General features: G+C 38.0%; 3 protein-coding genes and 1 long non-coding RNA gene across 10 annotated transcripts; 2 read left to right on the forward strand and 2 right to left on the reverse strand.

Moving 5' to 3' along the window:
- Positions 1 to 3,866: 3,866 nt before the first annotated feature.
- LOC113694714 (uncharacterized) lies at positions 3,867 to 5,213 on the reverse strand. Its single transcript, XR_003449463.2, has 2 exons — positions 5,073 to 5,213; positions 3,867 to 4,270 (listed from the first exon to the last, which is right to left on the reverse strand). It is a non-coding gene; the product is annotated as an uncharacterized lncRNA (long non-coding RNA).
- On the forward strand, positions 4,509 to 8,645 carry LOC113694200 (protein IQ-domain 26-like). 3 transcript variants are annotated; one of them, XM_027213065.2, is made up of 4 exons: positions 4,509 to 5,323; positions 6,727 to 7,264; positions 7,475 to 7,684; positions 7,763 to 8,645. In XM_027213065.2, exons 2-4 carry the CDS (start codon positions 6,836 to 6,838, stop codon positions 8,450 to 8,452), a joined length of 1,329 nt encoding a protein of 442 aa, XP_027068866.2. In that variant the 5' UTR covers positions 4,509 to 5,323; positions 6,727 to 6,835; the 3' UTR covers positions 8,453 to 8,645. The 3 variants fall into 3 exon arrangements, with proteins under 3 accessions (XP_027068866.2, XP_071911050.1, XP_027068867.2); XM_072054949.1 differs by lacking the exon at positions 4,509 to 5,323 and having other exon boundaries at positions 6,408 to 7,264; XM_027213066.2 differs by lacking the exon at positions 4,509 to 5,323 and having other exon boundaries at positions 6,413 to 7,264; positions 7,766 to 8,645.
- Positions 8,646 to 11,374: 2,729 nt separating this feature from the next.
- Positions 11,375 to 15,493, reverse strand: LOC113692356 (probable pectinesterase 53). Its single transcript, XM_027210751.2, has 5 exons — positions 14,769 to 15,493; positions 14,173 to 14,362; positions 13,865 to 14,071; positions 12,752 to 12,987; positions 11,375 to 11,641 (listed from the first exon to the last, which is right to left on the reverse strand). Exons 1-5 carry the CDS (start codon positions 15,131 to 15,133, stop codon positions 11,494 to 11,496), a joined length of 1,146 nt encoding a protein of 381 aa, XP_027066552.1. The 5' UTR covers positions 15,134 to 15,493; the 3' UTR covers positions 11,375 to 11,493.
- Positions 15,494 to 16,909: 1,416 nt separating this feature from the next.
- Positions 16,910 to 25,043, forward strand: LOC113695628 (probable glutamate carboxypeptidase LAMP1). Of its 5 annotated transcripts, XM_027214753.2 has the most exons (12): positions 16,918 to 18,224; positions 18,315 to 18,382; positions 18,633 to 18,714; positions 18,809 to 18,901; positions 19,059 to 19,211; positions 19,444 to 19,512; positions 19,848 to 19,935; positions 22,022 to 22,105; positions 23,951 to 24,039; positions 24,132 to 24,248; positions 24,333 to 24,476; positions 24,741 to 25,043. In XM_027214753.2, the coding sequence occupies exons 1-12, from the start codon at positions 17,280 to 17,282 to the stop codon at positions 24,921 to 24,923; spliced, it is 2,115 nt and encodes a 704-aa protein (XP_027070554.1). In that variant the 5' UTR covers positions 16,918 to 17,279; the 3' UTR covers positions 24,924 to 25,043. The 5 variants fall into 5 exon arrangements, with proteins under 5 accessions (XP_071911055.1, XP_027070554.1, XP_071911054.1 ...); XM_072054954.1 differs by lacking the exon at positions 24,741 to 25,043 and having other exon boundaries at positions 16,910 to 18,224; positions 24,317 to 24,395; XM_072054952.1 differs by lacking the exon at positions 22,022 to 22,105 and having other exon boundaries at positions 16,919 to 18,224.
- The last annotated feature ends 154 nt before the right edge of the window (positions 25,044 to 25,197 follow it).

A 25,197-nucleotide genomic window follows, 5' to 3' on the forward strand; every position in this document is an offset into this window, starting at 1 on the left:
CTTTTTTCTATTTACATTCTCCACCTGCTAAACAATGAAGAGACCCATAATTGTTACGCCTAAGAAGGGTCTTGATTTAAGGTTTAATATGGATGTTAGTACAAGAATAAAATCTTTTAACGTTTTTAAGCTCTTTACTGCCACATTATTGCACAATCAAGACTTAGAGTATAATAACATAGAAAAAAAAGATGCATGCTTAACTTTTGTGTCCTTTGAACTCTACTGATACTACTATTTATGTGGTGTCAGGGATTTACCCTGATCTTAGGATCCTGGCACCACTGAAAATGTATGTACTATAACTCTAATGAATTCATGCACGAGCCTGTTGCTCATCAGCAGGAAACCTTCCAGAAGTTGCTTATCAAAATTAGCAGAACACATGGAACTCTGATTACAAGAACTTCGCGGAAGATCCCGAAGTACAATAAATTCTGATTTTTGTCATTAGTAGGACTAGCATTTGACAGATAAGTTATAGTGCTCATTCACTTTAGTTTGCCAGGCCTAGCAGCAGCAGCAGCAGCAGCTAGCTGTTACAAATCCTACATATACAACAATGCATAATGGAGAGAGCCTTGGGAATAGATCTAGGCTCATAGTCCCCAGTCCCCACTCCACCCTCATTGGTTCGTTTCCAAGGAGATGACTGATGAGGAGGTCATGGCGGCCATCCTCTTCCAAATAAACTAGAAAGAATAAGAAGAAGATGATGAAAAAGAAAACTATAGCGACGTCATCCTAGGCCATCATGCTTTTCACATGGTCGCCCTAATATTATACTAGGCAGCAAATTTTGCATTAATCCCAGTTCTCTGTTTCCCTTTCTTGTCCCCTTACCTCAATATTCTTCTCCTCTTTTCATGACTAGTGAGTGGTTTCTCCATATCATTCGTTCCCATCTCTGATCTCCCGCTACCTTCCAAGTTCCAACACCACCACCATCATCCAAACCCACTCCATCATGCCTGTCTATACAACAAAAGAGCAGCAGCAGTACCTAGCTAGAATTTTCAATATCTGTTATGTCATCGATCAAACATTGGAAGTACTTAATTTGTCTATATCTATTCAAAAGCTTAGGAGAGTAGTATAACGATATAGCCCCTTGCTTTTGTCCACCTTATGAGCAACATTTTAGGCAATGGGGCTATAGACCTGCATGAGCAGTGTTTTGATGAGTTCCCATGATTTGCTCAACTTAGTATTTCTTTATTTCACCAATTGAATTAGCATGACATGTCTCCGCTGGAGGAGCTGATCTTTCTTACACATGACTCTGTATGGTACCATAGCATGTTATACAGGCTTCATTCATTTGACTCTAATCTCCCCTTCTGTATTACTACAATTGTATATTTTCCCTCTGGGCTCGACATATGGGGACCCACATCAGGAATGTGTGATGATGAATGATTGATGCCACAAGCATATTGTACGTTTGAAGGAATAAAAATATAAGAATATTGCATGCAGGCATGCCTTCTTGTTAGCTCTGTCTTCATGTACTTTCATATTGGCAACTTGTACTAAAAAGATCGGAAATGGGGCAGGAACGGTTGTCTCTGACAACCGTTCCTGCGAGTTCACGGCTGTGATTTTGGCCCAAAAATTTGTGCGGCTCAGATCACATGTGATAACTCGATTTTCACACCATGTATGGATCCCACAAAAAAGTGTTCTAAAATTACGCTATGTATAAAGAAAGTTACACCGTGTGCTATCGATGTTACGCGCAGTGCAAAATGCACACAATTGGTACAAACGGTTGCACTGCAACCGTTTGTACCCCTTGTCCAGAAAGATCTATTTTTAGATGGGGCAGTAGTTAATGATCAATTAATCCAGGGTTGTCTTCGCATGTATCATGGTCACAATGTCGTGACGACTGAGCCAGGGATTTGAGTGTTTGGTAACAGGCAAACTCACATGCAGGTTACAGATCTAGGGTTACACTGCTAAATTTTCAAAAAAGTTTATGTTCCGGGGAAGTAATTCTATTCTAACTGGTTTACCAGCGTGATCGTGCCCAACTTGTCGTGGCTCGATTAATAAGATCTTGACTTTGTATTACGAGCGATTACATTCAAATTCAGTAGTTAATCATGTATCTATCACTGTCTAATTTGTTGATCACACGTTTTCATCTCGAAATGGGATGAGCCTTCTCCCTCTAAATTGTTTTCTATTTCATCCAAAAAATCACCACCATATTTGTGGATATCCATGATGCCTGGAGAAAAAGGAAAAAAAAAAAGAAAGGGATGAATCATTAAAGCTTTCAACGAGGCCATTTGTCCATCCCTAGGGGCATCAGCCGCTAATGGATTGTGGGAAAAAGTAGTACTATTCTGGTTTGTTGCTTCATCAAGCTTTGGCAAATGTTCATCTCAAGTCTTTGAAGACTCTATACGATCAGGTTATGCAGCGTGGACCTTTGTCTCCAGGTCCTCTGCAGGTAGTTATTTTTCTAGTATAGTATGAACTATGAATTAGTAGTAGTAGGTGTTCATCAGCTTAAATCTTACAGCTTTTATGAGTATCAGTTTGAAGATCAAGCCACTCATAGACTTCCAAATAATTACGTACGGATCATCGCGGTGTTTTTTGGGTCTTAAAAGGCGGATTCATTATTGAGGACGGGAACAGAAAACGGGGTGATTTCCAGTTTCTCTGCGCTATATGAATCACTTTTACTGGTATTACTCTCGATTTTGTTAACATCTTAGACGCTAAGAAAATTATAATATCTGTGATGCAACTATTGTTATTTTCTAAGAAAACACCATTTGGGCGCAGTTGGCAAATTTCAAGTTTTAACCATAACTGGAGGGATGAAATATTTGAATGCTAAAAATGAGGGTCTAAAATGAATCAGAATGGTCCAAGATATCTAGGAACTAAAATGAATTAAAATTGCCAGTTAGAATTCCACATCCATGTGATGGATTGGACGATCCATTTGTGTTTTTGCAGGGATGTGGCTGACGACCAAGTTCTCTACGTAACGGGGCCCATTTCAGGAGGTCAGGATGAATTACGGCAGACCTATTTCAGTAGCTTCTTCCCCAATAATCCAAGAAGCCTGCCTAAGGGAATCTTTAAATGGGCCGTGCCTCGTGAACGATCAAAGCAGCACCATTGCAGAAGTAAAGTCGGCCTTTTAAGTTTTGCCAAACTCGGGGTCCTTAGGACTAGAGAGAAGCCCAAAGGTATAAGAAGCCGAATGGCACCAAACAACACAATGTATTTATTACTTGCCTCCCTATATCTCCTTCGAAAAAATTTTTTTTTTTTGCATGCCAAGATCTTGTTAATTCATGATAAAAACTTAACTCTATCTAAGGGGAAAAAAAAGGGGGGGAAGAGCAAACGTCGTAAACAGTCACCAAGCTATTTTTAATTGTATATTTTAGTCACCAAACTTTTTATTTACCCAAAATGGTCACTAAACTAATGAGTAAATAAGTACATTTTGGATTACTAAACTAACAAAAGTGCATTTTTTCGTCACTCATGTAAAGAAAATGCGTGCTTATCGGTCGCAAAATGCATGCTTTAAATAGTTAAATAAACTACTTTGGCTAAATAAAAAAAAGTTTAATGACCAAAATAAAGAAGGTTCAATAATCACTTTTATCATTTGGTCTTGAGAACCAAACTTGAAACTACCAACTCCTAGTCCTAACCTTTTTTCATAGGCCTTACCAGCAATAAAAAAAAAATTTTTTTGCCCTTTTTTGCGTAAGTCGCAGTAAGTTACTCAAAGTGTATTGCTTTGTTTTGAATGCGTGATTACTGATTAATTAGGCCAAATATCAAAAACTAAACACACTCATTCAGGTTAAAGATAGAAACCGGAATTCATGCACAACGGATCTTGTGTCCCACACTCTGTGCCACTCTCTGTCCCATTTTTTATTTTATTGTTATTTCTTCTATATAAACATCATGTTTTAGTTCTCATGTGATGTAGTAGTTGATCAACGATGAATGATCAATCTCAAGTCTCAACACCCCAAAAAAATAAATAAAAAATCTGTGAGTGCAGGCAAGTGGTCACCCACCCACCATAATGCCATATTCATATTTTGGATTCGACTTGGGCAAATAATTGTGCAACAAAAGCCCGGGCAAATAGGCAAGTAACAGTCGAGAGGACGATATTTTTTCAGAGTTGTTGGCATCATCTGATTCTTGAACAGCGACAGGAGCCTCCAAGCTCTTGTGGTACCGTCAAAATACTACTGCTCCGAAAGCACTGCATCTACCCAAAGATAAACGAGAGACAAAGTTACAACAGTCATGGGTCATTATCTCAGGCGACAGTGAGAAGAGAATTAAAACACAAGTTATCTAATGGATACGAACAAATGATGACACAAAGCGAATTTTAATACTTCATCCTCCTCGTTAATTGGTACAGGACAGGAGCCAGCAATACTATTATTATTATTGTCATCTACCCGTAGGCTTTGAAGCCTTCAGTGCATCGTACGTACTCAAGCTCAGTATATACTGTGCTAGTACCATTTCTGCACTAGAGGGGAAAGCGATCTCGATGTACTACTATCCATCATCCGTGCTCCTTGCACTAAACGCCGAGGGATGCTAATGCTAGAAAACTTGACTGGTGGTGAAAATCAGACTGCTGTTGTTTGCTTTTTCTTCTTCAAGAAAATAAATGATAATGGGTGATTTTTGCAAGCACTAAAAATGACAAAGAATATCTTTTTGCAAACTGTTATGCTACTACTACATCTATGGCGTATAGATAGAACAGTTGGAAAGAAAAAAGAGAGTAGTGTTAGGTGCAAAATTCTTGACTTTTCAGCACTTCACCAATTAATCATACAATTATATATTACGGAGTGCACAGGAGAATTCGAATTTCGAAATCTGGTAGTGGGTAATCTGCTTCCTTCCCCCCCCCGGTTTTCCCCATAAAATTCCCTTGCACTATTTAAGTCTCTGTTCATATATATAACAACTCGAGAACGAAGCGATGAAATTGCAGAATTTTGCCAAAGTGAAGTGAATGGAACAAGTTGACGACTGAAGAAGATTACCACCGATCGATGAAAAGAGAGACGAAGAGGAGAGAATATGGTTGACTGAAGCAGGGATTTTGCAAAGAAGGAAAGCTTGGATTCCTAAGAGATTTGCATATGTGCGTAAGCGGTCACGAGATTGTCAGAGATGCCTGCTGTGCTGTGCTGAGGAAGGAGATGGACTCTGGGTCTGGTCTGCTTCTGGTTGGTTGTGGAGGGACTTTGGACGCGCTCTAATGAATAGTAACGCCTTCCATTCCAAGCCTCAGGTCTCAGGCATCAATTCTATTCTATTCTATCTTACGTACGTTGTTGCATTGCATCTCTCTCTCTTTCTTTCTTCAATTCCTTCTTTAAGGACACGTCGCTCCACAAAGTAATCTTTTTTCTTCACCTTTTGCTTTTCTCTTTTTCCATTTTTACATCTTTTCAGAAAAGAGCCCCAAGTTGGACGAATCAAAATTCGAGGCCCCTTCCTCCCTCCGCCCTTTTTTTTTAGTATATACATATATATATGTATATCTTTGTTAGTTACTACTTTTGTATACACTATTGGCTATGTACATTACTTGTATGCTTTTTATACTAAAACTTTATAGTCATTCGAATATCTTATTTTAAGTGACTAGATTTTAAAGTTAAGGATTGGTCTTGTCTTTTGGGTTTGCGTGTCTACATACATACATACATACGCAATCCTCAGCCGCACCTTCTTGTCTGCTATGCTTCTTCTACGTAGTTTTCTGGGGGATCCTGTGTGGATATTTTCCATTTCTAGTAATTGGTCAATGTTCTACTAATAACTAATTAATAATGCTTGTCCATTACAACAATATATTCTTAAGCATAGGCTACAACAAACTCTACCATCTTTACTTTATTTCCCAAGCTTGATTAGTATGGTGAAAAGCAAGGGAAGAGCTAGCTCAGCTTCGTTAATTTGGACTACATTAGCCTGTAATGAAACAACGGACAAATTAATCTTAGGTTCCACTTTAATTTTTTGCTTGAAAATATTTGTTACCTAATACCCATGAAAAGATTATTGTCTTGTCTACGACACTTACAAGTTTTAGTTTAGAATCATAGATCAATGTATATGCAGAGGGGATCGGCTTGTGTAACATGATACGAGCATTGAACAAACAAATTTTATGATACATGAAAGAGTTCAAGGCTCCAAGCTCACATTTTTTCAACCTCGGAATTTCGTCTAGTACAAGATTTTCTCAGCCAGGGCAAAAAAAAAAAAAAAAAAAACAGTAAAAGAATGGCAGCAGTTAACCAAGAATTAGAGATTTCCCTCTTGTCTTTGTAACCAAGAATTTTGATTACAAATCAGCAGACTTCCTTCCAAATTTCCCTTTCATTTTCCATGTTCGTATGCACGATTTAGAGATGTTACTGTTGGACAACTTTCACAAAAAAGGAAGCACACCAGCTTTTTAGCTGTAAATTCTCAATAGTCCCTTAGCTTTTGACACCCCGTTTTCAAGTTCCCTTAATCTCTCCTTCCTTCACATCATCACATGTGCCTTCTTAACCCCATCTCTAAAGTAGCAGTAGTAACTTCTCAGAAGCCTAGGCCCTTCTTGAGCCCCCCCTTTCTCCCCCACCATCTTCTTTAGAGCGTTTTTACTTACCTTTTTCTCTTTGAAAATTATCATCCCAGATAATGAGCTGCGAAGATGGTGCTATTTTCAGTTACAACTTCAGGCCTAAGGTTTCTCCAGACTTAATTCTTTTGAAGTCTTGACAAGCTAAGCCACATTTTCAAGAAAATGGGCAGAGCAACAAGGTGGTTGAAGAGTTTGTTTGGGATAAAGAGGGATAAGGGCCAGAAGGAGATTAATCCAAATTCCGGTAGCCAGAGAGAAAACAAATGGACGGGAATGGGCCATTCGGGAAGAGACACTGCTGATGGGCTGTGTTCAAATCCAAACACCATTCCACCCAATATTACCCCGGCTGAGGCTGCATGGTTGAGATCTTTCTACGCTGACTCTGGTGACAAGGAGCAAAGCAAGCATGCCATAGCAGTTGCTGCAGCCACCGCCGCTGCCGCTGACGCCGCCGTTGCCGCTGCACAGGCTGCGGTGGCCGTGGTTAGGCTCACCAGTCAAGGCAGAGGAGGGACCATGTTTGGTGGTGGTGGTAGTCGTGAAAAGTGGGCCGTTACAAAAATTCAAAGTGTTTTCCGCGGATTCTTGGTAATTAATTACTACTACTACTACTTTTGCTTCGAAGGTGTATAACGTATATTTGACTGACAGACACGGTTTCTTAGTATCGTAGTCACATCCGTTTCCTTGTCTTCTTTCTTTTTTTTTGGTTGTCCCTTTTACCATTATGCATTAATTTTGGTTCGTTCTTACTAGAAAAATGGAAATTGCTAAACGGGTATGGTGTGAATTAATCAGGCAAGGAAGGCACTGAGGGCTTTGAAAGGACTTGTGAAACTACAAGCACTAGTGAGAGGTTATTTGGTGCGTAAACAGGCGTTCGCTACATTTCACAGCATGCAAGCTCTTATAAGAGCACAGGCCAATGTTCGTGCCCAAAAAGCTCGAGGCCTCCTCGATTCTACTGCTGCAAGTTCAAACCGGCAGTTTCATGCTGCAAATTCCGCGGTAAGAACTTGTCTCTGTGCATCTATTTTTGCAAGGAATTACATCTTAATTTAATTTGTATCCATCTTGGTTAATTAGCAGGAAAAGTTTGATGAGGGTAGAAGTAGGCAGAATTCATTTCATAACAGAAGGCTCTCTGCATCGTTTGATAGCATTAACTCAAATGCAATCGATGAAATCCCAAAGATTGTGGAGATAGATACTGGAAGGCCTAAATCAAGATCCAGAAGAAGCAGCGCCTGGGTATCAGATTCCATTTCCGGGGATGCCCAGACTCTATCCTCTTCGTGTCAATGCCGACATCCTCCGCCCCACCTATCGATCCCTGATTGCAGAAACTCTCAAGACTCCGACTGGGGACTGACTGGGGACGAATGCCGCTTCTCCACCCCTCAAAGCACTCCCAGATTCTCCAATTCTTGTGGGACAAATCCACCTGTCACGCCAGCCAAGAGTGTTTGCGTGGAAAGCTTATTCAGGAATTGCCCAAATTATATGGCTAATACGCAGTCATTTAAGGCCAAACTGAGGTCTTACAGCGCACCGAAGCAAAGGCCTGAACCGGGGTCCAAGAGGAGGCTATCGCTCAATGAAATGATGGAGTCCAGAAGTAGTCTAAGTGGGGTCCGAATGCAGAGGTCATGCTCTCAAGTCCAAGAAGTTTTGAGTTTCAGGAATGCTGTTGTCGGTAGGCTTGCAAGGTCTTCAGAATTCTCAAAAGAGCAATTATACAACAGGGATTCTTACTCGGAAGAATATTTTGAGTAGCGATCGAAAGAATGTGCTGCAACTATCAATTCGCAAGCGCAAACAGAGCATGTAATTGTCTAGAATCTAGATCATCCTAGAGACATAGGGCAAGATGTAATCTTTACTCCCGTTTTCATTGAAGAAGTGATCAAGGTCGGTTATACCAGTACTGACGAGGTTAATAATAATTGTGTGTCTAATTTTTCGTGTTGCTTAGGTGTGCCGTTATTACAACATTAACTCGACCTCTGCACAAAAATGTACCGTACATCCAGTACCACAAATGCTGAGAGCCAACAATTCCTTTCCTGGAATCATTTGAAATGACAGGGCTTAGCTAGTTTGGACGGCAATGCTATGATTCATTATTGCCTCCGTCCCCCTCTCTGTGTGGTTGCATTCTAAGTATTCAAATTTTTTTTTTCTTTCACCTTTAGGGGCAGTACCGTCATAATTTGTTACGAGTGCTACAATGTCAATAGGATGATGACTTCTGTTGTCATGTGCGGGTGTGAGGTTGATGTGCTGCTGTATCTAATTTGAAATGGAAGAGCTATCTGGTTTTCTAATCTGAAGAAATAATGGGAATCTCATATGTGACCCACTTCTCCATTATGTAAACAAAAGATCACCATAACTTGGGCTAGTAGCATCTGTAGTCTGGGACCTCTCTGATTCATTCCATTGGCACATTACTTGGGCACTCTCAACAAGCTTTGCAGCCTTTTCTTGTTTCTTGTTTTGGCAGATAGAAAACAACTTGGCAGCCGAAGCTTTTAGGGTCGCTGGCTCATTTCTGCTGCAGCAACAACAACAAACAGCTACTACGACTGGGTTTCTTGTTTCATCAGCAGGATGGTGGGTGGTTAAGCAGCAACATTATTGCTTCCTATGGCTCCTCCCTAACACCAACAGCAATAGGCCTTTTATTGGGCGCAAGATAGTACAATTTTCCATTCCGCCTACGTGCCGAATTGTCAATTGTTGTTTTCTTTTGAGTTTTAGTTTTGACAATGGGCGTCGCAGAAGGCTTGATTCCAGCCTTCCATTTTTTGCGTCTTTATCTTCTTCTTGTCTTGTTGGATTATAATATCTAGACTATAGATGCCAGGTAGACTGGTAGGCTTGGTCAAGGACTCGAGATTCAGGAAGAAGGGGAAAAAGAGTAGGAAAAACTTTGTGCAACTTTAAGGTGTCGTAATTGTATAGCTAAATTACACCCCCTTCATCTAACGTGAAGGTTTGGATTCATGATAAAGGAGTATGAATTTAGCCCTCACTTAAAAAGTATAATGTGTGTTTCTACATTTAAATTAATTTATATGGTGATTCGATCATATTCTCAAGTCACGTTCATCATCGTTGGACGGGGAAATAAGTGTTTCTTAGATTATTATTGAAAGAAATAATTTCCTAAAAAGACCACAGAATTTTGTTTATCTTATATTCCCATTATATATCAGTAGCACGTGCTCTGCTGGTGAGTTAAATTATGGGGTGTTACTATAACGTAATGTTGTTACAGAAGTTGGTGGAAAGATAGCTAGCAAGAAATATGCTATAAGGAGAAATCTTGTTTTTATATAATCTTGTTTCACACTCATGTGATGTGAAACTTTGGGCCAATTTGAGTGCATATTGGACACATTTATTTGTCGCCTCCGCCCATGGACCCAATTTAAGACTGATGAGTGAATGAGGGCAGGATGTTTTCCACGCCAAACCTTTGACATCTTGAACTCACGATTTTTCTCTTGGATAAATAGAGCCCAACCCAAAGATCTGAGCAACAATGAATGCAATATATAGATTTCGGATTGGGACCTAAAATGAGTTGTGTCCCTTCCAGCCGAAGATTGTGCTGTTGTTGAAATTGTGACTTTCTAGACTGTAATTGTTCAGTGCGTGCGTTAGCAAAGAGCAACAGATGTAAATACCAAAATAGTAAACTAGACACTAAAAGTAATAGAGTAAATCTTATATACACACTATCACTGACTGACAGTATACACACTATCACCGTTGGATTCATGACACATGTGTAAAAATTGAATTTCAAATTCAAATTTTGCATAGTTATCATTCATTCAACGCTGACAGTGTATACAATGTCAGTGTAGGAAATATTAATTCAAAGTAATAATATGAAAAATATAGCAAATTAAGTTTTATAGACGAGATTGATTGGGGTACACCACGAAAAATTTAACGAGCAATGTTTAAAATTTTTGTGCCACAATCAATCTCATCTATCCAAATTCAATTTTCTACAAATGCAGGCTATAAACTTCATCATTCAATTGCTCCGCTATTTGCATAATAATTGCAGTCCAGAACGTGAACTGCAACATAACAAAGATAACGTTTAATTTCGCGAAATGTTATTTGACCTTCCATTTTTGTTAATCACATTTCTACTATCATTTTAATTATATAATTTTTTATTTAGTAGACTATATGATAAAATAAACGATGAAAGTGCAAATAACAAAAAAATAGAGTGCAGACAACATTTCCCTTTAATTTCAGATAAATTTTCCTTTTTCCTGTGTGGGCCGGGTGGATGCGCAATTTTCAAGCAGGATGGACAACAAGTGGGTTTGGTGCTTTGGATTGTGGGCTTAGAATAGAGGGAACGCTCGAGAGAGATTGGACCGTCTTACTACTGCTTAAGCCTAGCTGTCCTCTTAATCTTGGGTACACACAATTATAGGATTTGCCAGATAATTATCCCCTAAAATAATGGGATTCATTCAACCATCTGAATTAGAATCAAATTGTAAATCTCAATCTGAACTATTGTTAATCGTGTCTTGATCACAAGATTTCGAAATGATGCTTACCTTCCTTAAAACACCCTGATTCTTTTTATATTGTGCCAAAATTCTTTCTTAGACGCCGGGGCCCAAAAATTTGCGAAAACTGAAGAAGCATCTGCGGTGCAAGAATGTCGAATTCATTTACTCAGTACTTATTACTGATTTACAATGTCGGCCCAAAAAGGGAACAAAAAAAGAAAAGCAGAAAAAAAAGAAGCTCGTGTATGTTTGTTATCTTGATCATATTTTGATCCATTCAGAACCATCGATGAAGGCAAGCGAAATAAAAGGCTTTGCTTCCTCATCTGTAAGTTCTCTGGACCATGAAACTCTTCCTGCAAAACTTGCCCCTGCTCCGCTGCACTTGTATTGTCCATAAAACACCGTCCTGTGCAGATATAAGAAAGAGAAAAACAGCGTGAAATTTTAATGGCCTCAAAATAGCTATATGACCCCCGCAGGTAGTCCGACGGGTTTTGTAGTCTGGTAGTTATTAGCACGTTCTGTGATTGACCCTTGTATGCTATCTCATTGTGTATTATTGGAGTAAGATTTTATACAGGCTTAAGAGATTAGTCTGGTTGAAAGGTTGGAATACCTCCAAATGAAAAAAAAAATGGGCTCATGGGCCGACTATCATATGATTTTGTTAATTGGGCAAGCTACTATAATTAAAATGGGTGAGCTATTACAATCTTTTTTTGTGGTAAATAAATGTACCGAGTTAAATGTACACTATCCCCAAATTAACCATTTGTACAGATTTCTTAATGACTGATATCCAGTATAGTGCAATACTTGTGGTTGTACACGTGCATTAGAGACTTGTACATTGTAATCAGGTGCAATAAACAGTAGCCACAAACTAAAATTGTGTTCACATCCAGGGCATTCAATAATTTGGACTCTTCTACTTCTAGGACGTATCCAAGTCTTCTAGTACATGGCGCTTTCTGAAAGTTGAATATTCCTCCATATAGGAGCCTTGTGAAAGTTAGGTAAAGTTTGTTTAGGACACTTTAATGGTTGATTATAAGTGGATTATAGTAGACAAGAAGAATAGACACAAACTAAATAAGGAGTGAGAGTAAGTCAAGGTTATTGTCCTTGCTAGCTAGCTCTATATATATAGTGGCAAACAAACAACTGTCGCTGTGGAGATGCTTGTAAAGTGGTTGTGAGTTGTGACTGAATACTTTAAACAAAGTTGATAATCATGGTGGAAGAACAGTGTGATGCATGCTGGTGCTATAATAAGGAAAAGATAAGTTTGGATATACATATATAGTTCGAAATTGGGGTGGCACCGTCCCAATACCACCATCAAATGCAATGCTTTTGATGTGATACAAACTGACCTATAATTGGGCACCAAATAGATAGGCTATAATTGAGCACCATATAGATACGGATGGCCATATGTTATGTATAGTGGAGGAAGATGATAAAGATTTTGTAATTTTGCAGGGAGGTGATGATGAGGAAGAGCACTACTTACATTTCTCGACTAGGGTCACCCCAGTTATGCCAGCCTTTTGGAATGATAATGTTGTCCATATATGTGTAAGCGAAGATTACCCTGGAAAAGGGTCCCCATGCCCGTCCTAGGTACAGGGCTCCTGAACCCGTGACCTTACAGTTTACAAAGGAGAACCCTGTGTCCTCCAACAGGCTGCTTCTCCCTTGTGCTGTGACTGCCCCCGTTAACTGTGCTATTGCATGCACGTGACAACCCTGCGTTTACATTTTAACCATTATGTATTCTGCCATCATCATTTCATGATTTGAGCATAACTAGGTGCATGCAGATGCAGTACATAATTGGTTATGTAATGTACATTCTTAATAGTGTTTCTGTTTCACTAACATACAATAGTACCCAGAGGATTCTTGATTAGGATCAATGTACTTTCTCTAAATGCATATATAATGGTAGAAATTAGTGTTTCTATTCTAAGTTTAAGTTCTAGAGTAATATATATAGTTCTCTGGATCGAAGCATAAATTGATATATACAGAATGCTCCCTCCTAATTAATTTGGTTGCCAATATAAAAGCCATATGTTTCTTGCAACAATTCTCTTGAACTATCAGCTATAACAGGCGAGCTCTATGTTTAGTGCAGTAGGATCATTAGCTGGCAAATTGAAAAAGGAAAACCAAACTGTAAATAGAACGGAAACCGAACAAACTCTCCTGATGTAAGTGAAGCATGTCCACTTTCATGTAACACAGTGTTGCTTTTAGAAAAGACACGACTTGTATCTACCTCCACATTTCACGTCATCCCACAATGAATTCAAGAACATACAATTTTCATAAAAGGACATGCGATCCAAATTTCATCAAGTTTTAGTACTTTTTTCTTTTTTAAGTTTTAGTACTTTGTTTGTCCAATGTATGTTTTTAGTCCACACAAAAGTGTTCAATTGAACGAATTCAATTTCAACAGGTGAGACCAAAACCATATGAACATGCTAACGTGGCTTTATTAAGAACGAGGAACATGAAACAAGATGCAAGCACTGTAAAGTTTTAACTAACCACTGATATGCAAAGACAATAATATTATTGTTTGTCGATTTCTCAAGGGATCAGTGGAGATAGTTACCTCAAACAAAGAGAGCCCGTTACCAAAGATGAAATCCACAGAGCCTTCGATGTAACAATCTTTGTAATAATGCCTGCCTACGTGGTCATACAGCGTATCCTGTGCACCCAAGAATCTGCAACCCACAAAAACTGCTGTATCTGCCGATATCCTAAATGCAACAGCTTGCTTTCCAATGGCTCCTGGGGGTGGTACTGGAGTTGTATTCTGCATGCATTTTTTTTTTTTTTGGCAAATATTACGTGATCATGAGATTAAAATGTTAATTATGACTAGCCAATAACAAAAGAAGGGGAAAATGATATTACCTTGAATGTGATGTTCTTGGCTATGAAATATGGAGAATTCACAGCAAATGTTGCAGAAGCAAATGTGCCAAGAGGCTGGCCTTTTGCTCCGGGTGTTTGTGCTGTATCTCCCCATTGAACTATAGTTTTATCTGCTCCCGCTCCCTGTATGGTTATGTATGACTTCAGCTGAGGTATTGTAACCTTTTCCCTGGAAAACTCGCATTTTTGGGGGGGTCAAAAAGAAATGATCATTTGATGGAGAGAGAGCAACATGAAAATAATACCAACTGTGAAAAATGAGGAAGGATGAAAGAAAAGACGCATTTCAAAAACCACATGCAAAGTAGGTACCTGTAGTCAGGAAACCAGTTTGTAGCATATTGATCAGAAGCTAAAGGACAACGTGCAACAAACCGACATATTTCTTTTTCAATGGTGGCGAAATATAACAAAAACTTGAGCATGACTACCTCTTAAATGTACCATATTATATAGTAATGCACTATTTTCTCTCTTTCTCTCTTCTTGGTGGTAAAATTATGCATTTACCAAGCCTTGACAGAAAATACCACAAAGAACAGAGAAATGTATTGAGTATATCCTAAAACACTTACGTGTAAACACCCGCATGAACCTTGATCAACACTCTAACTAGATTAACAGTAGGGAGAGAATCAATAGCCTGCTGAATTGTAGTAAAGTCACCGTAGTTTGGATTTTTGTCGACCGTAAGAGTGTAAGAAGGGAAGAGCTTATTCTTGGCGGTCTTGAACACAGAGTGATTGAGGCTGCCAACAAAGTTTACCCACTTCATGAATTGTTGTTCAGAGTATTGGACTTGGGTCATATTCACTGCAAATAGCTTCCCTGAAGCTGTTCTTTTTGGCCTAATGCCTTTGGTGTGGCATACTACTGTATTGCTTCCATAGCTCAGAAGAATGAAAATGATAGAATGTACAAGAAGTTTAGAAGTGGGCATATCGATTGATCTCTACAGAATGAGAATGAGATCGAGAAGAGGAGAAAAGAAAAAGAAGGAAAAAAGCCGTACTAAGGAATGTTGTTTTGGGGTTAGGAAGTGCATTAAGCTGGCTCGTAAATTGGTTGTGTATATATATATATATATCAGTACTACTTGGGAATTAGTGCTTAGTAGTAACTGCTGCTGCCTTTTCATTTTAGGTGGAAAAAGCGATGCTATATTTAGATGATCTTGACATGGAGTGAGAGGTCACGGGTGCCTCTAATTGAATCATTGTGGAATGTTGGGGAAGAACTAAGAAGGGGGAATGGTTGGGTTGGGGAGGGGGATCACAGGAAAACGATCTCAGACCACAAAGCGAGTCCTAGGGAGGCATGCACTTTTCGGCCTAACAAAAACGTTTCTTTCCGAGTTTTTAAAGCTCATTCAGAGTTGGTGGTGCCCGTGACTATCTCTATGTTTCCGTATGAAGCTGAACATATTCTGCTTTCAGAAATGACGTGTTTTTTGTGCAGCAGGGGAAATGTTTTTGGTACTCTATTTTTTTTTTTTTGTTATTTGCGCTCTTACCATTTGTTTTATCATATAATCTAATAAATAAAAAATTATATTATTAAAATGATAATGAGAGTGTGATAAGCAAAAAAAAGAAGTGTAAATAACATTTTTTGCACAGTAATTTCTAATTAGTTCTATTCAACATATAGTACAGGGAAGGGTGCTTGCTACTGTAGTTGCCAAACACTCGAGGAAATGTGGGTTTCTATCTTTGGTTTATATGCGTCACATGAATCACATATATTTGCTAACAAGTTCCAAAAGCCAATATCGTTGTAGAAGTTTGTCAGAGAAGAGGACTAGAAAGAAAGCTATTAGAACAAAAATTTTCTTTTACAGGAGGGATTTTAGATTCATGTAACATATACAAAAATCAAATTTTATATTTGAATAGAAATCATGCGTCATGTATCAACAAATGCTACTTTTGGAAATTTTTTTTAGATGGTGCAGAAAAAATTAATCTTAGAAATCTTTTTTCTTCTTCTAACCTTATTTGACACCCAATTGTTGTTCTTTTGGGCCAGGTTGATTTCACATTGTGCAAATTTATATCTCACCTTGTTGGCCCATGGACCCAATTCTAAAACCGTTGTGGCAATAGCAGGGTGTAGAAATACCTAATTCACTCTCTCCCACCCTCTCTCTCTCTTCTGGGTTTTTGAGTTTAGAGCCCAGAGGAAGGAAACCTTACATGTACACCTAATAGTGTGCCAAGTACATATTGTATTACAAATGATTATACACTCGTGCGTATAAATACATATAGGATGCGTATAAAGATGCATAAGTTAAGTATTATTTTCAGGAGTCACGGTCCTCGTCACCACGTTCTATTAACATTTGATAAGAATACACTTATCAATGCAACGTTGGGTTTTACACTCCAAATATTTCTTTTTTCGCTCACCCCTAAAATCATATTTCTTTGCACGGAAAAGACATTTATGGAGTATTTTATACACATAACCCAAGATGCTATTCTTTCTTGACTCGTACCATGCCAAACATGCCAATTAATAAACAAGTAGAGGCTGCAAATCTAGGTAATAATTGTACGATTATGGGCAAAAGTTAAAAACTTGGATAAATTCGATCTTGTAAATTTAGTGATTCAAATTTTATCAACTATTGAATATTTGAGCCGGAGAGATCGTATAGCAAATTTTAAACTACTAAATTTACATAGACCGAATCTATTCAAGTGTTTGTTCGGGCAAAATGCGACAAATTATATGAATTTAGCTTCATTGTCTATTTCTACATCAGTTGGCAAACAATCAAAGCTCTAAAAGCGACATAAATATATCAGGTTTTGGTTCGATGGGAACGGAATCAACATCAATTATTGAAAAGTTTACAAAAAACCGCATCTTACTCTTTGTCCTTCCTCTTCCTTGGAAATAACATCCATCACCCCACCCTCCCATCTGCCTTGCCCCACTTGGAAATAACCTTAAAAGGACCGAAAATAGTAGTAGTCTCAGAATATTTCTTGCAGACTAAACCCTGATTTCCATCTTAGGGAGAGCTCCCAAGAAGCATCTACTATTTCGTAAAATTTGTTCCGACCTCTAAAACTGTCATGAATACGAACGTGATCTCAAGCTTCATAGCCATAGCAACTTCCATCTCCTTCCTCCTCCTCTCACCCCCGTCAAAGTCCTTTTATCATTCCTTGTTCTTATCTGATTCCCTTTCATGCAATGAATCAATAGCAAACCACCTCTACATCCTAACCAAGCGGCCTCATGTTGCTGGGTCCGAAGCCAATGCCGAAGCAGCGGCTTATGTTCTATCCACCCTCACTTCCTATAAGGTTCGATCACATATAACAACCTATGAAGTTGCCTTGACTTACCCCATCTCACGTTCCTTGACCCTAAAACCTACTCCTCAAGACAGCCCCGTCAAGTTCGATCTCCACCAAGACATTTACGACGGTGATCCTCATGCCGACGTGGCAGACGAAGTCCTACCGACGTTCCACGCATATGCCAAGTCTGCCACTGTAGCTGGACCTGTAGTATATGCCAATTACGGGCGCGTACAGGACTATGCTGTATTGAAGCAAATGAAAGTAAATGTGTCAGGGAATGTTGTATTGGCAAAGTATGGAAAGATATACAGAGGGGACATTGTGGAAAATGCTTATGCAGAAGGTGCTATAGGTGTATTAATTTACACAGATAGGAAGGATTACGGTGGAGGAGGTGATGCAAAATGGTTTCCTGATGACAAGTGGATGCCTTCAAGTGGAGTCCAGGTGGGATCCGTGTACAATGGGGCCGGTGATCCCACTACACCTGGCTGGCCTAGTTCAGGGTTGTGCGAGAGACTATCAGATGATGATGCGGAGAAAGGAGGAGAAGTTCCATTGATACCATCATTACCTATTTCATGGGCTGATGGTGACAGAATCCTGAGGTCCATAGATGGACAAGTGGCAAATGACGATTGGCAGGGAGGGAAAGATGCTCCTGTCTACAAGGTTGGGCCAGGACCAGCAATTCTGAATCTTAGTTATACTGTAAGTCTCGAAAAACCAGCAAAATGTCGAATCTGTAGAGCTGAAACAGGCATGCAGTAACTAAGAAAGCCCATACCGTGAGTTTTGCAGGGAAAGCAAGTTATAACCACAATCCAAAATGTTATTGGAATCATTGAAGGTGTAGAAGAACCTGATAGGTAAGTTTGAATAATTCAAACATGCAATGTACAGCAAATTAATACGCATCTCTGAAACAATTCTGCATGATGAAATTGTCACGTAAGAAAACGACAAGCAAATTGTTATAGCAAGCCCTACAATAGAAATGATAGCCAAAATGAAATCATAATATTATTTTCCAAAAAACTGAGCCTGGATAAACAAAATCAAGCTTACCGAGTAACTTTCTAATGCTAGATTTTCCTCACACAGTTGAAAATTTTCTAGATATGTCATACTTGGGAATCACCGGGATGCATGGACATTTGGAGCTGTTGATCCAAATAGTGGTACAGCAGCCCTGCTTGAGGTATGTAAAATTTTGGTGCTTAAATCGTCTTAACATCCCTAGATTCAAATTCCAAGGAAAATAGCAGTTCAACTGATATTTTTGAGAGAGACAGGTTGCACACAGGATGTGGAAGCTCCAGGAAAAAGGTTGGAAACCTCGGCGAACAATTATATTTTGTAATTGGGATGCTGAAGAATATGGCCTGGTTTGTCTTTCGCTCCTCTCACTGTAGCACATTCACTCGTCCACATGCAGCCCTGGCTCCTTTCAAATAACCAAAGCCAGAAAGAGGCTGTGTGAGCTAATACAGGCAGAACATATTTGTTGTTTTAACTGAATTATAAGCAGTTCACCATCTTCAGATAGGATCAACAGAATGGGTTGAAGAGAACAGGGAAATGCTAGCATCAAGAGCTGTAGCCTATATGAATGTTGATATTGCAGTTCAAGGATTAGGATTTTATGCCTCTGCAACTCCACAGCTCGATGAGCTACTAATAAAAGCAACTAAGCAGGTACGAAACGAATCTCAAGGGTTGGGGCCACAGGGTTTTACAACATTGCCATATGCATTAACAATGATTGCATATGGTTAATCCACGTAGAAAGCAACAAGTTCAAAAATATATATATATAGAGGTGCAAATGTGGTTTAACAGCACAAGAATACCAGTCTGTCAAACTTCAAATGTCAATTTATGTTTTATCTTTCTATTCTCACTCAAATTAGATAAACTTCTGACTTAGGTCCAAGACCCGGATAACTCCTCGCAATCCATCTACCAATCCTGGATTCGCTCCAGTGAAAATCCTAAGGTAAGCATCTTAAGACAATTTAAATAAGAAAGAGAGTTGCATTAGAGTTCTTAAATGTGAACCTTGGGGTTGTGGGAGCAGGGTAAACATTACAAGCACTGAATAAATGGCCACGTCCTAGACCATTGTGCTACCACTTTGATTTATAATTTATCTTTACGAGATAACTCAATTGATGCTTTTCAACTAAGGCATTTAGCTACTTAGGTTTAAAATCAAACTGCCCCTGAATACCAAGAAATACTAAATCTAAAAGGTCAGCTTCTGGATTTCTGTGGCCTTGATAAGTGGCTTTTGGATTTCAATATTGACAAACTGACCAAAAGGTCTTTAAGATTGGAAGGTTAGGAGGAGGAGGATCAGATTATTCTGCCTTCGTTCAGCATGTTGGTGTTCCAGCTACTGATATCTCTTATGGAGAAGGTAAAATGAATATATTCTGGTAATCTTTTTCACAAAGCAAGAGATGCTTGCATCAATGGTTATTAGGCAGATATCCAATTAATTTCACCTTAATGTAATTTGCTCTGTCTTTTCATTAATTCCTTCACATAGTAAGCTCCTATGTCATCTCCAAAACAACCCCCGGCCCTCTTCCCAACCCCCCTGTCCTCTCCCCAGAAGGCAAAATAAATGAAAAAAAAAAGAGCAGAATCTAATAAGACCACTGAGCATTCAAAGCAAAACCTCGTACCATAAAGCATCCTAAATAAATATATCAGAGAAATAAATAGAAAAACAATGTAAAAGCTCAAAACTTAAAGCAATTTTTTTCTTTTTAAGCTATTCATGATTCTTCATGGTAAGAATCAATGAAGGGATTTACGGACCATGCAAGGAAAATTAATTTTTGTATAGTAGGACTAAGAAAGCAGTAGCTTCGACATACAAGCATTAAGAACCAAAAAAAAAAACTTCTAAAAGCAAAATAATCTTACCATCGTCTTTCCTCATAACAATTGGTCAGTGAGTGTGATGAAATTACATCAGCCAGTTCTCTAGCATCACTTACCATTTGTATGTATGTTCATTCTCCATAACGTTGTGTTATACCACTTGACTTTCATTACAAGAGAAATAATGACATTATACTCGTTAGGCTCTAAAGCAGTGTAGTATGACAAATCACAAATTTAGAAAAGCACAAAATCTCCATTTCTCTAAAAGAACACCCTACTAAGTATCATAGCTCTGGAGATATCGAGCATGTTAGCATATCTAGGCAAAAAACTTTATTTAGATCTGGTGCATATTATGTATAACACACTCGTATCAATCTAACCAGTATAGAAACAGTGCTAGATCAGGATCAACTCAGTACATTGAGTTTCTTACCTTGAACAATAACCTATAAAGAACATCTTTTTTAAAAAATGTCATAAAAACAAGGGGAAGACAGCAATAGAAAAAGAAAATTACAGGATGAGTTGAGAATAAGAGTCGGAGTAAATGGTACAGGGACATCAACCACAATGTATCAAACATTTAAGAGAAAACAATGGTGTAAGATCAAGTAGAAGAAGAAGAGACAGATTTTTTAACAGCCTCAAAACAAGGTTTGCTTACCCATTAATTACATACCTCCTGACTAATACACAGGCCATCCATCCACTCTCTGCTGCTAATTGACTAGGCTTAAAATTTTCATCTACAACCTGCACTAACTCTGAACAACATCAAATAGACACCACAGCCTAGAAATTAATCCAAAAGAATAGAGGGACCTGATGAAGATACAGATGCAAGATTGATAGGTCAAATGAGTACATTTTGCCAGATGTCTAGGACAAACTCTAATAGACACTAAGATCACCATGAATCAAGTTAGTTGTGAAGATCAATGTATTTCCCCACCCAATTACACTTCTAACGTTGCACAAAAGTCAAAACCTTGCCTCTCCCATGACACTCTTAGAGCATAAGAATCTTGAAAAAATATAATTTGCAGAAGAAAACAAAATAAAATCAGAATCAGACCAATACACTGAGAATTCTAGCGAATCATCCAAGGCACAATGTTCTATTCAGTTGTCTTGACAGGCATGCATTCAGACAGATTCTAGCCAACCCTTTAACATCACTAGCATACAAAGAACTGGTAATGACAGATGCATAATTATCATGGACTTAACTAGTTGCAATCGAGAAGCTTGTCTCCTTAAAAATGTGCATGAAACAAGAATTAACATTTTTATTGAGTACCATCATCTTTACTTACCACATTACAAACACGTGTTGAGGCTGTGCAATCAGAGTAGTTCATAGTACAAGAATTAATTCGTATAGACATGACCCAGTTGACCTTAAAAGTACATCATGTATAAATTTTTTTTTCCTTAAGAAACATAGACTTATTATTTCCAGCACTAGAGATTCTCTTCCAGCACAAAATATATCATACTAAGCAAAAACGCTAGGCATACTCCTTTTTAAGAATCGGTCCAATTCTTGAACTTTATGACTTCTAACGTTTTTCAACCATCACTTGACAAAATTTGGTGGCTTGTAGATTATCCAGTCTATCACTCAATGTATGATGACTTCATCTGGATGAAGAAATTTGGTGACCCAAAGTTTCACAGGCATGTAGCAGGTTAGTTATAATTTTCTGCTAGATAGTAGAATTTACTGCAATTGCATAGACATCTCAATGGCTTCTGAGATTAAAAGTTTCATCACATAATTGGGATGAGCTATTAATTAATCATCAGAAATGCCAATCTTACAGAATCGAAAGTCACAAAGCAACTCTTATGTTCAGTTTAAAACATAAATTAAGTTGATCCCGCTTTTGTAAATTCCCCACCATCCCCTTATTAGTAAATCAGTTAACATTTGGCAATGAAATCAAAAGTTGCAGGAATCACATGCATAATAAGACGGATAGTGTGCAGAGAAGTGCAAAAAATATATTATTTATTGGCCCTCTCCAAATGAAATTTCTTAGTTCAAGCGTCCATTTGGCTAAAAGAGTTCCTATAGAAGCAGGGTCTAAAATCAACATGGAAGAAAAACAACAAGACCAGGTTTCACTTATCAGGCATTCAAAAAATAATGCATATTAAATGGAAACACAACAAAATACTGAAAAACATTAAACATAGCAAAACACAGATTCATTTAACAGACAGTATTCAGCATAACTGACAGAAATACTATGTTGGAGAGATGTGTTAAAGGAGGAGGAAGAAAAAGAAAATTGCAAATAGGAAGAATTAAGATAAGGCGACGAAAAACTGACGGGCATAAAGGTTTCGAGCAGCAAGAAACAACAATAATTTATCCAATAGAGCCAAGAAACATCATAAGAACCTATGATTGTTTAGTTAGATGAACAATGTCAGAAATGACAACGAAAATATGACTTAATTCAAAAATTAAAAAAAAAAAATCAAATACAGAAGCTTACTGCTTGTGTCAGACACTACACACTTTCAAGGCACTGAAGGGAACTCAAAAGTTTCAAAAGAAACGAAAGATTACCTTAGACAAGTCATTGCATGCTCAAACACTTGCAGGACACATCTCACCAAATATTAAAATTGAGATAAATTTTCATGTATAAAGAAGAAACTTTTCATAAAAAATTTGGTAGCATGAGTAGTACACAGTAAAATTAGAATACGAACCTGTATCGAATATATCAAGTATCTGTTTCAGGCATTTGACAATCGACATGGATAGATACTGAATCAGACCCCTCTAATATGTTTTAAACCTAAAACAGACATCTTCTAACTCCATGTTATAGTAGATCATGCATATAGTGCTCCATGACACATGACTGCTCCACAACAAGTACCATTATTGTATGATTAAATTGTCACATTTCCTAATCTTCACGGAAGGATATAGGAGAAATAAGATGCTTTAAATCATGGTCTATATCGCATCAATGTCCATGAAAGATATTAAAATTTCAGTCAAACAAATATAGTCTCACAAAGATTAGCTGCATTCCGTATACATAGTTATTGCTCCATCATCACTAAATATACACATATTGTGATGCAAGAGCAAATTTAATATACAGATGTTGCTAGAGACGGATTTGTTATTCTATACCACTACTTCTATAAAAAAAATTCCTTCAATTGTGTTTTCATTCATGTTGTTTCCTATCATCCATTTTCACAAAAGAGACGAAAGTTCACTCAAACAATCTAAACCATTAGAAACATAGCTGCATTATGTACACAAATATTGCTTCATCATCAGTCACTGTTACAGTGGCTCATGTGATTCAACAGCAAACTTACATTGTTATAATGCTACAGGTAGATTTGTAGCTCCAGATATGTTATACTTAATATAAAAAAAATATACCCTTTAGTTGTGTTTTCAATCCTGTTGTTTTCTATCATCTATTTTGTCCAACACAATTCTACTTCAGCAGTTAAATCTTTTCATCAACTTGTTTCTTTTTGTGTACGAACAGTGACAAGTATTTGGGGTTTAGTAGCACTTCAGCTTGCTGATGAAGAATTTTTACCTTTTGATTATCTGTCCTATGCCAATGAGCTGCAGGTATGTTTCCTATAGTGGAGAAATGAGTATAATATACCTGCTTCTACAATTGAAAGTAATCTAATCTTTTGATTGTTTGATCCTGTAACTAGAGAAGTGTGGAAGACTTGAAAATTGAGTTGTCAGAAAAGGGCATAAAACTATTTCCCTTATTTAACTCTATCAAGGAACTGAGAATGGCAGCGACTAAAATTGCAAACGAGATAAAGGTACATCTCCAGCTCTATTAGTCAAAAACTTGGTAGAGATCTCTAAGTGTGCTAAATTTTATTGATAGAAGCACAATTCATTAGGTGCTACAAGACAGAAATGTTTGGGCTTCTGTATCAAAAAATGACCACTACAAAGTAAGAGAATTGAATGACAGACTAATGATGGCAGAGCGAGCATTCACTGACCGCGAAGGACTTCCTGGAAGGACATGGTACAAGCATTTGGTAAGCTTCTTTAAATCACCTGCAAGTGACCTTGTTGTAGCTAATTAAAAATTCAGTTAAGTGCTTGTTATTTCACCTTGATTGAAGGTTCTTATTTTTCTTCCATTACAAAGCACAAAAATGACATCTACTTAGACCAAAGAATTTCAGGAAAGAATAATCACAAAAGCATTTGGAACATCTAGCATACCAAAATGCGTGCAGCTGAAAATGACACTTTTGATAACTGAAACCAAATACTGACTGATGCTTTATATCATTCAGATATTTGCACCATCAAAGCACAATGATTATGGTTCTAAGTACTTCCCTGGAATAGATGATGCCATCGAAAAGGCCAAAAGCATTAACACCACAGACTTGTGGCTTGCAGTACAGCATGAAGTCTGGAGAGTATCTAGAGTGATTAAACATGCTTCACTGGTCCTCAGTGGTCAGTTAACATGACTACCGTCATCTTATACCCCTAAATTCCACGTGTGTATTTGCTATTAATACTAAAACAATTGGGTGACATCTGGTGGACTTGCTTTAGTTCAAGACTGAATCTGGGGATTTTATATTGCATTTTGTTTTTTTTCTTAGGTATACTATTGACTGTTCCTCATTTGACTCACTAATGGTTAGGAAAAAGAACTTGATGGTCACAAAGGGAGATAACCTGTAGTTAAGCTAAACATGCAAACGCCCAATCTGAGACCATTTCTAATAACCATGTAGT

The sequence above is a fragment of the Coffea arabica genome, chromosome 6e (assembly GCF_036785885.1).
Source record: "Coffea arabica cultivar ET-39 chromosome 6e, Coffea Arabica ET-39 HiFi, whole genome shotgun sequence".
Classification (NCBI taxonomy): Eukaryota; Viridiplantae; Streptophyta; class Magnoliopsida; order Gentianales; family Rubiaceae; genus Coffea; species Coffea arabica.

Bases quoted from the DNA above. Each gene is read 5' to 3' on its own strand.
- LOC113692356 (XM_027210751.2), bottom strand. From the start codon at position 15,133: ATGCCCACTTCTAAACTTCTTGTACATTCTATCATTTTCATTCTTCTG. The intron at 14,363-14,768 runs GTAAGTGTTTTA...CGAGTTTTCCAG, and splicing joins GTTCATGCGGGTGTTTACAC to GGAAAAGGTTACAATACCTC. The intron at 11,642-12,751 runs GTAAGTAGTGCT...ATATCTGCACAG, and splicing joins GGTGACCCTAGTCGAGAAAT to GACGGTGTTTTATGGACAAT.
- LOC113695628 (XM_027214753.2), top strand. From the start codon at position 17,280: ATGAATACGAACGTGATCTCAAGCTTCATAGCCATAGCAACTTCCATC. The intron at 18,225-18,314 runs GTAAGTCTCGAA...TGAGTTTTGCAG, and splicing joins TTCTGAATCTTAGTTATACT to GGAAAGCAAGTTATAACCAC. The intron at 24,249-24,332 runs GTACATCTCCAG...ACAATTCATTAG, and splicing joins AAATTGCAAACGAGATAAAG to GTGCTACAAGACAGAAATGT.
- LOC113694200 (XM_027213065.2), top strand. From the start codon at position 6,836: ATGGGCAGAGCAACAAGGTGGTTGAAGAGTTTGTTTGGGATAAAGAGG. The intron at 7,265-7,474 runs GTAATTAATTAC...TGAATTAATCAG, and splicing joins GTGTTTTCCGCGGATTCTTG to GCAAGGAAGGCACTGAGGGC. The intron at 7,685-7,762 runs GTAAGAACTTGT...TTGGTTAATTAG, and splicing joins TTCATGCTGCAAATTCCGCG to CAGGAAAAGTTTGATGAGGG.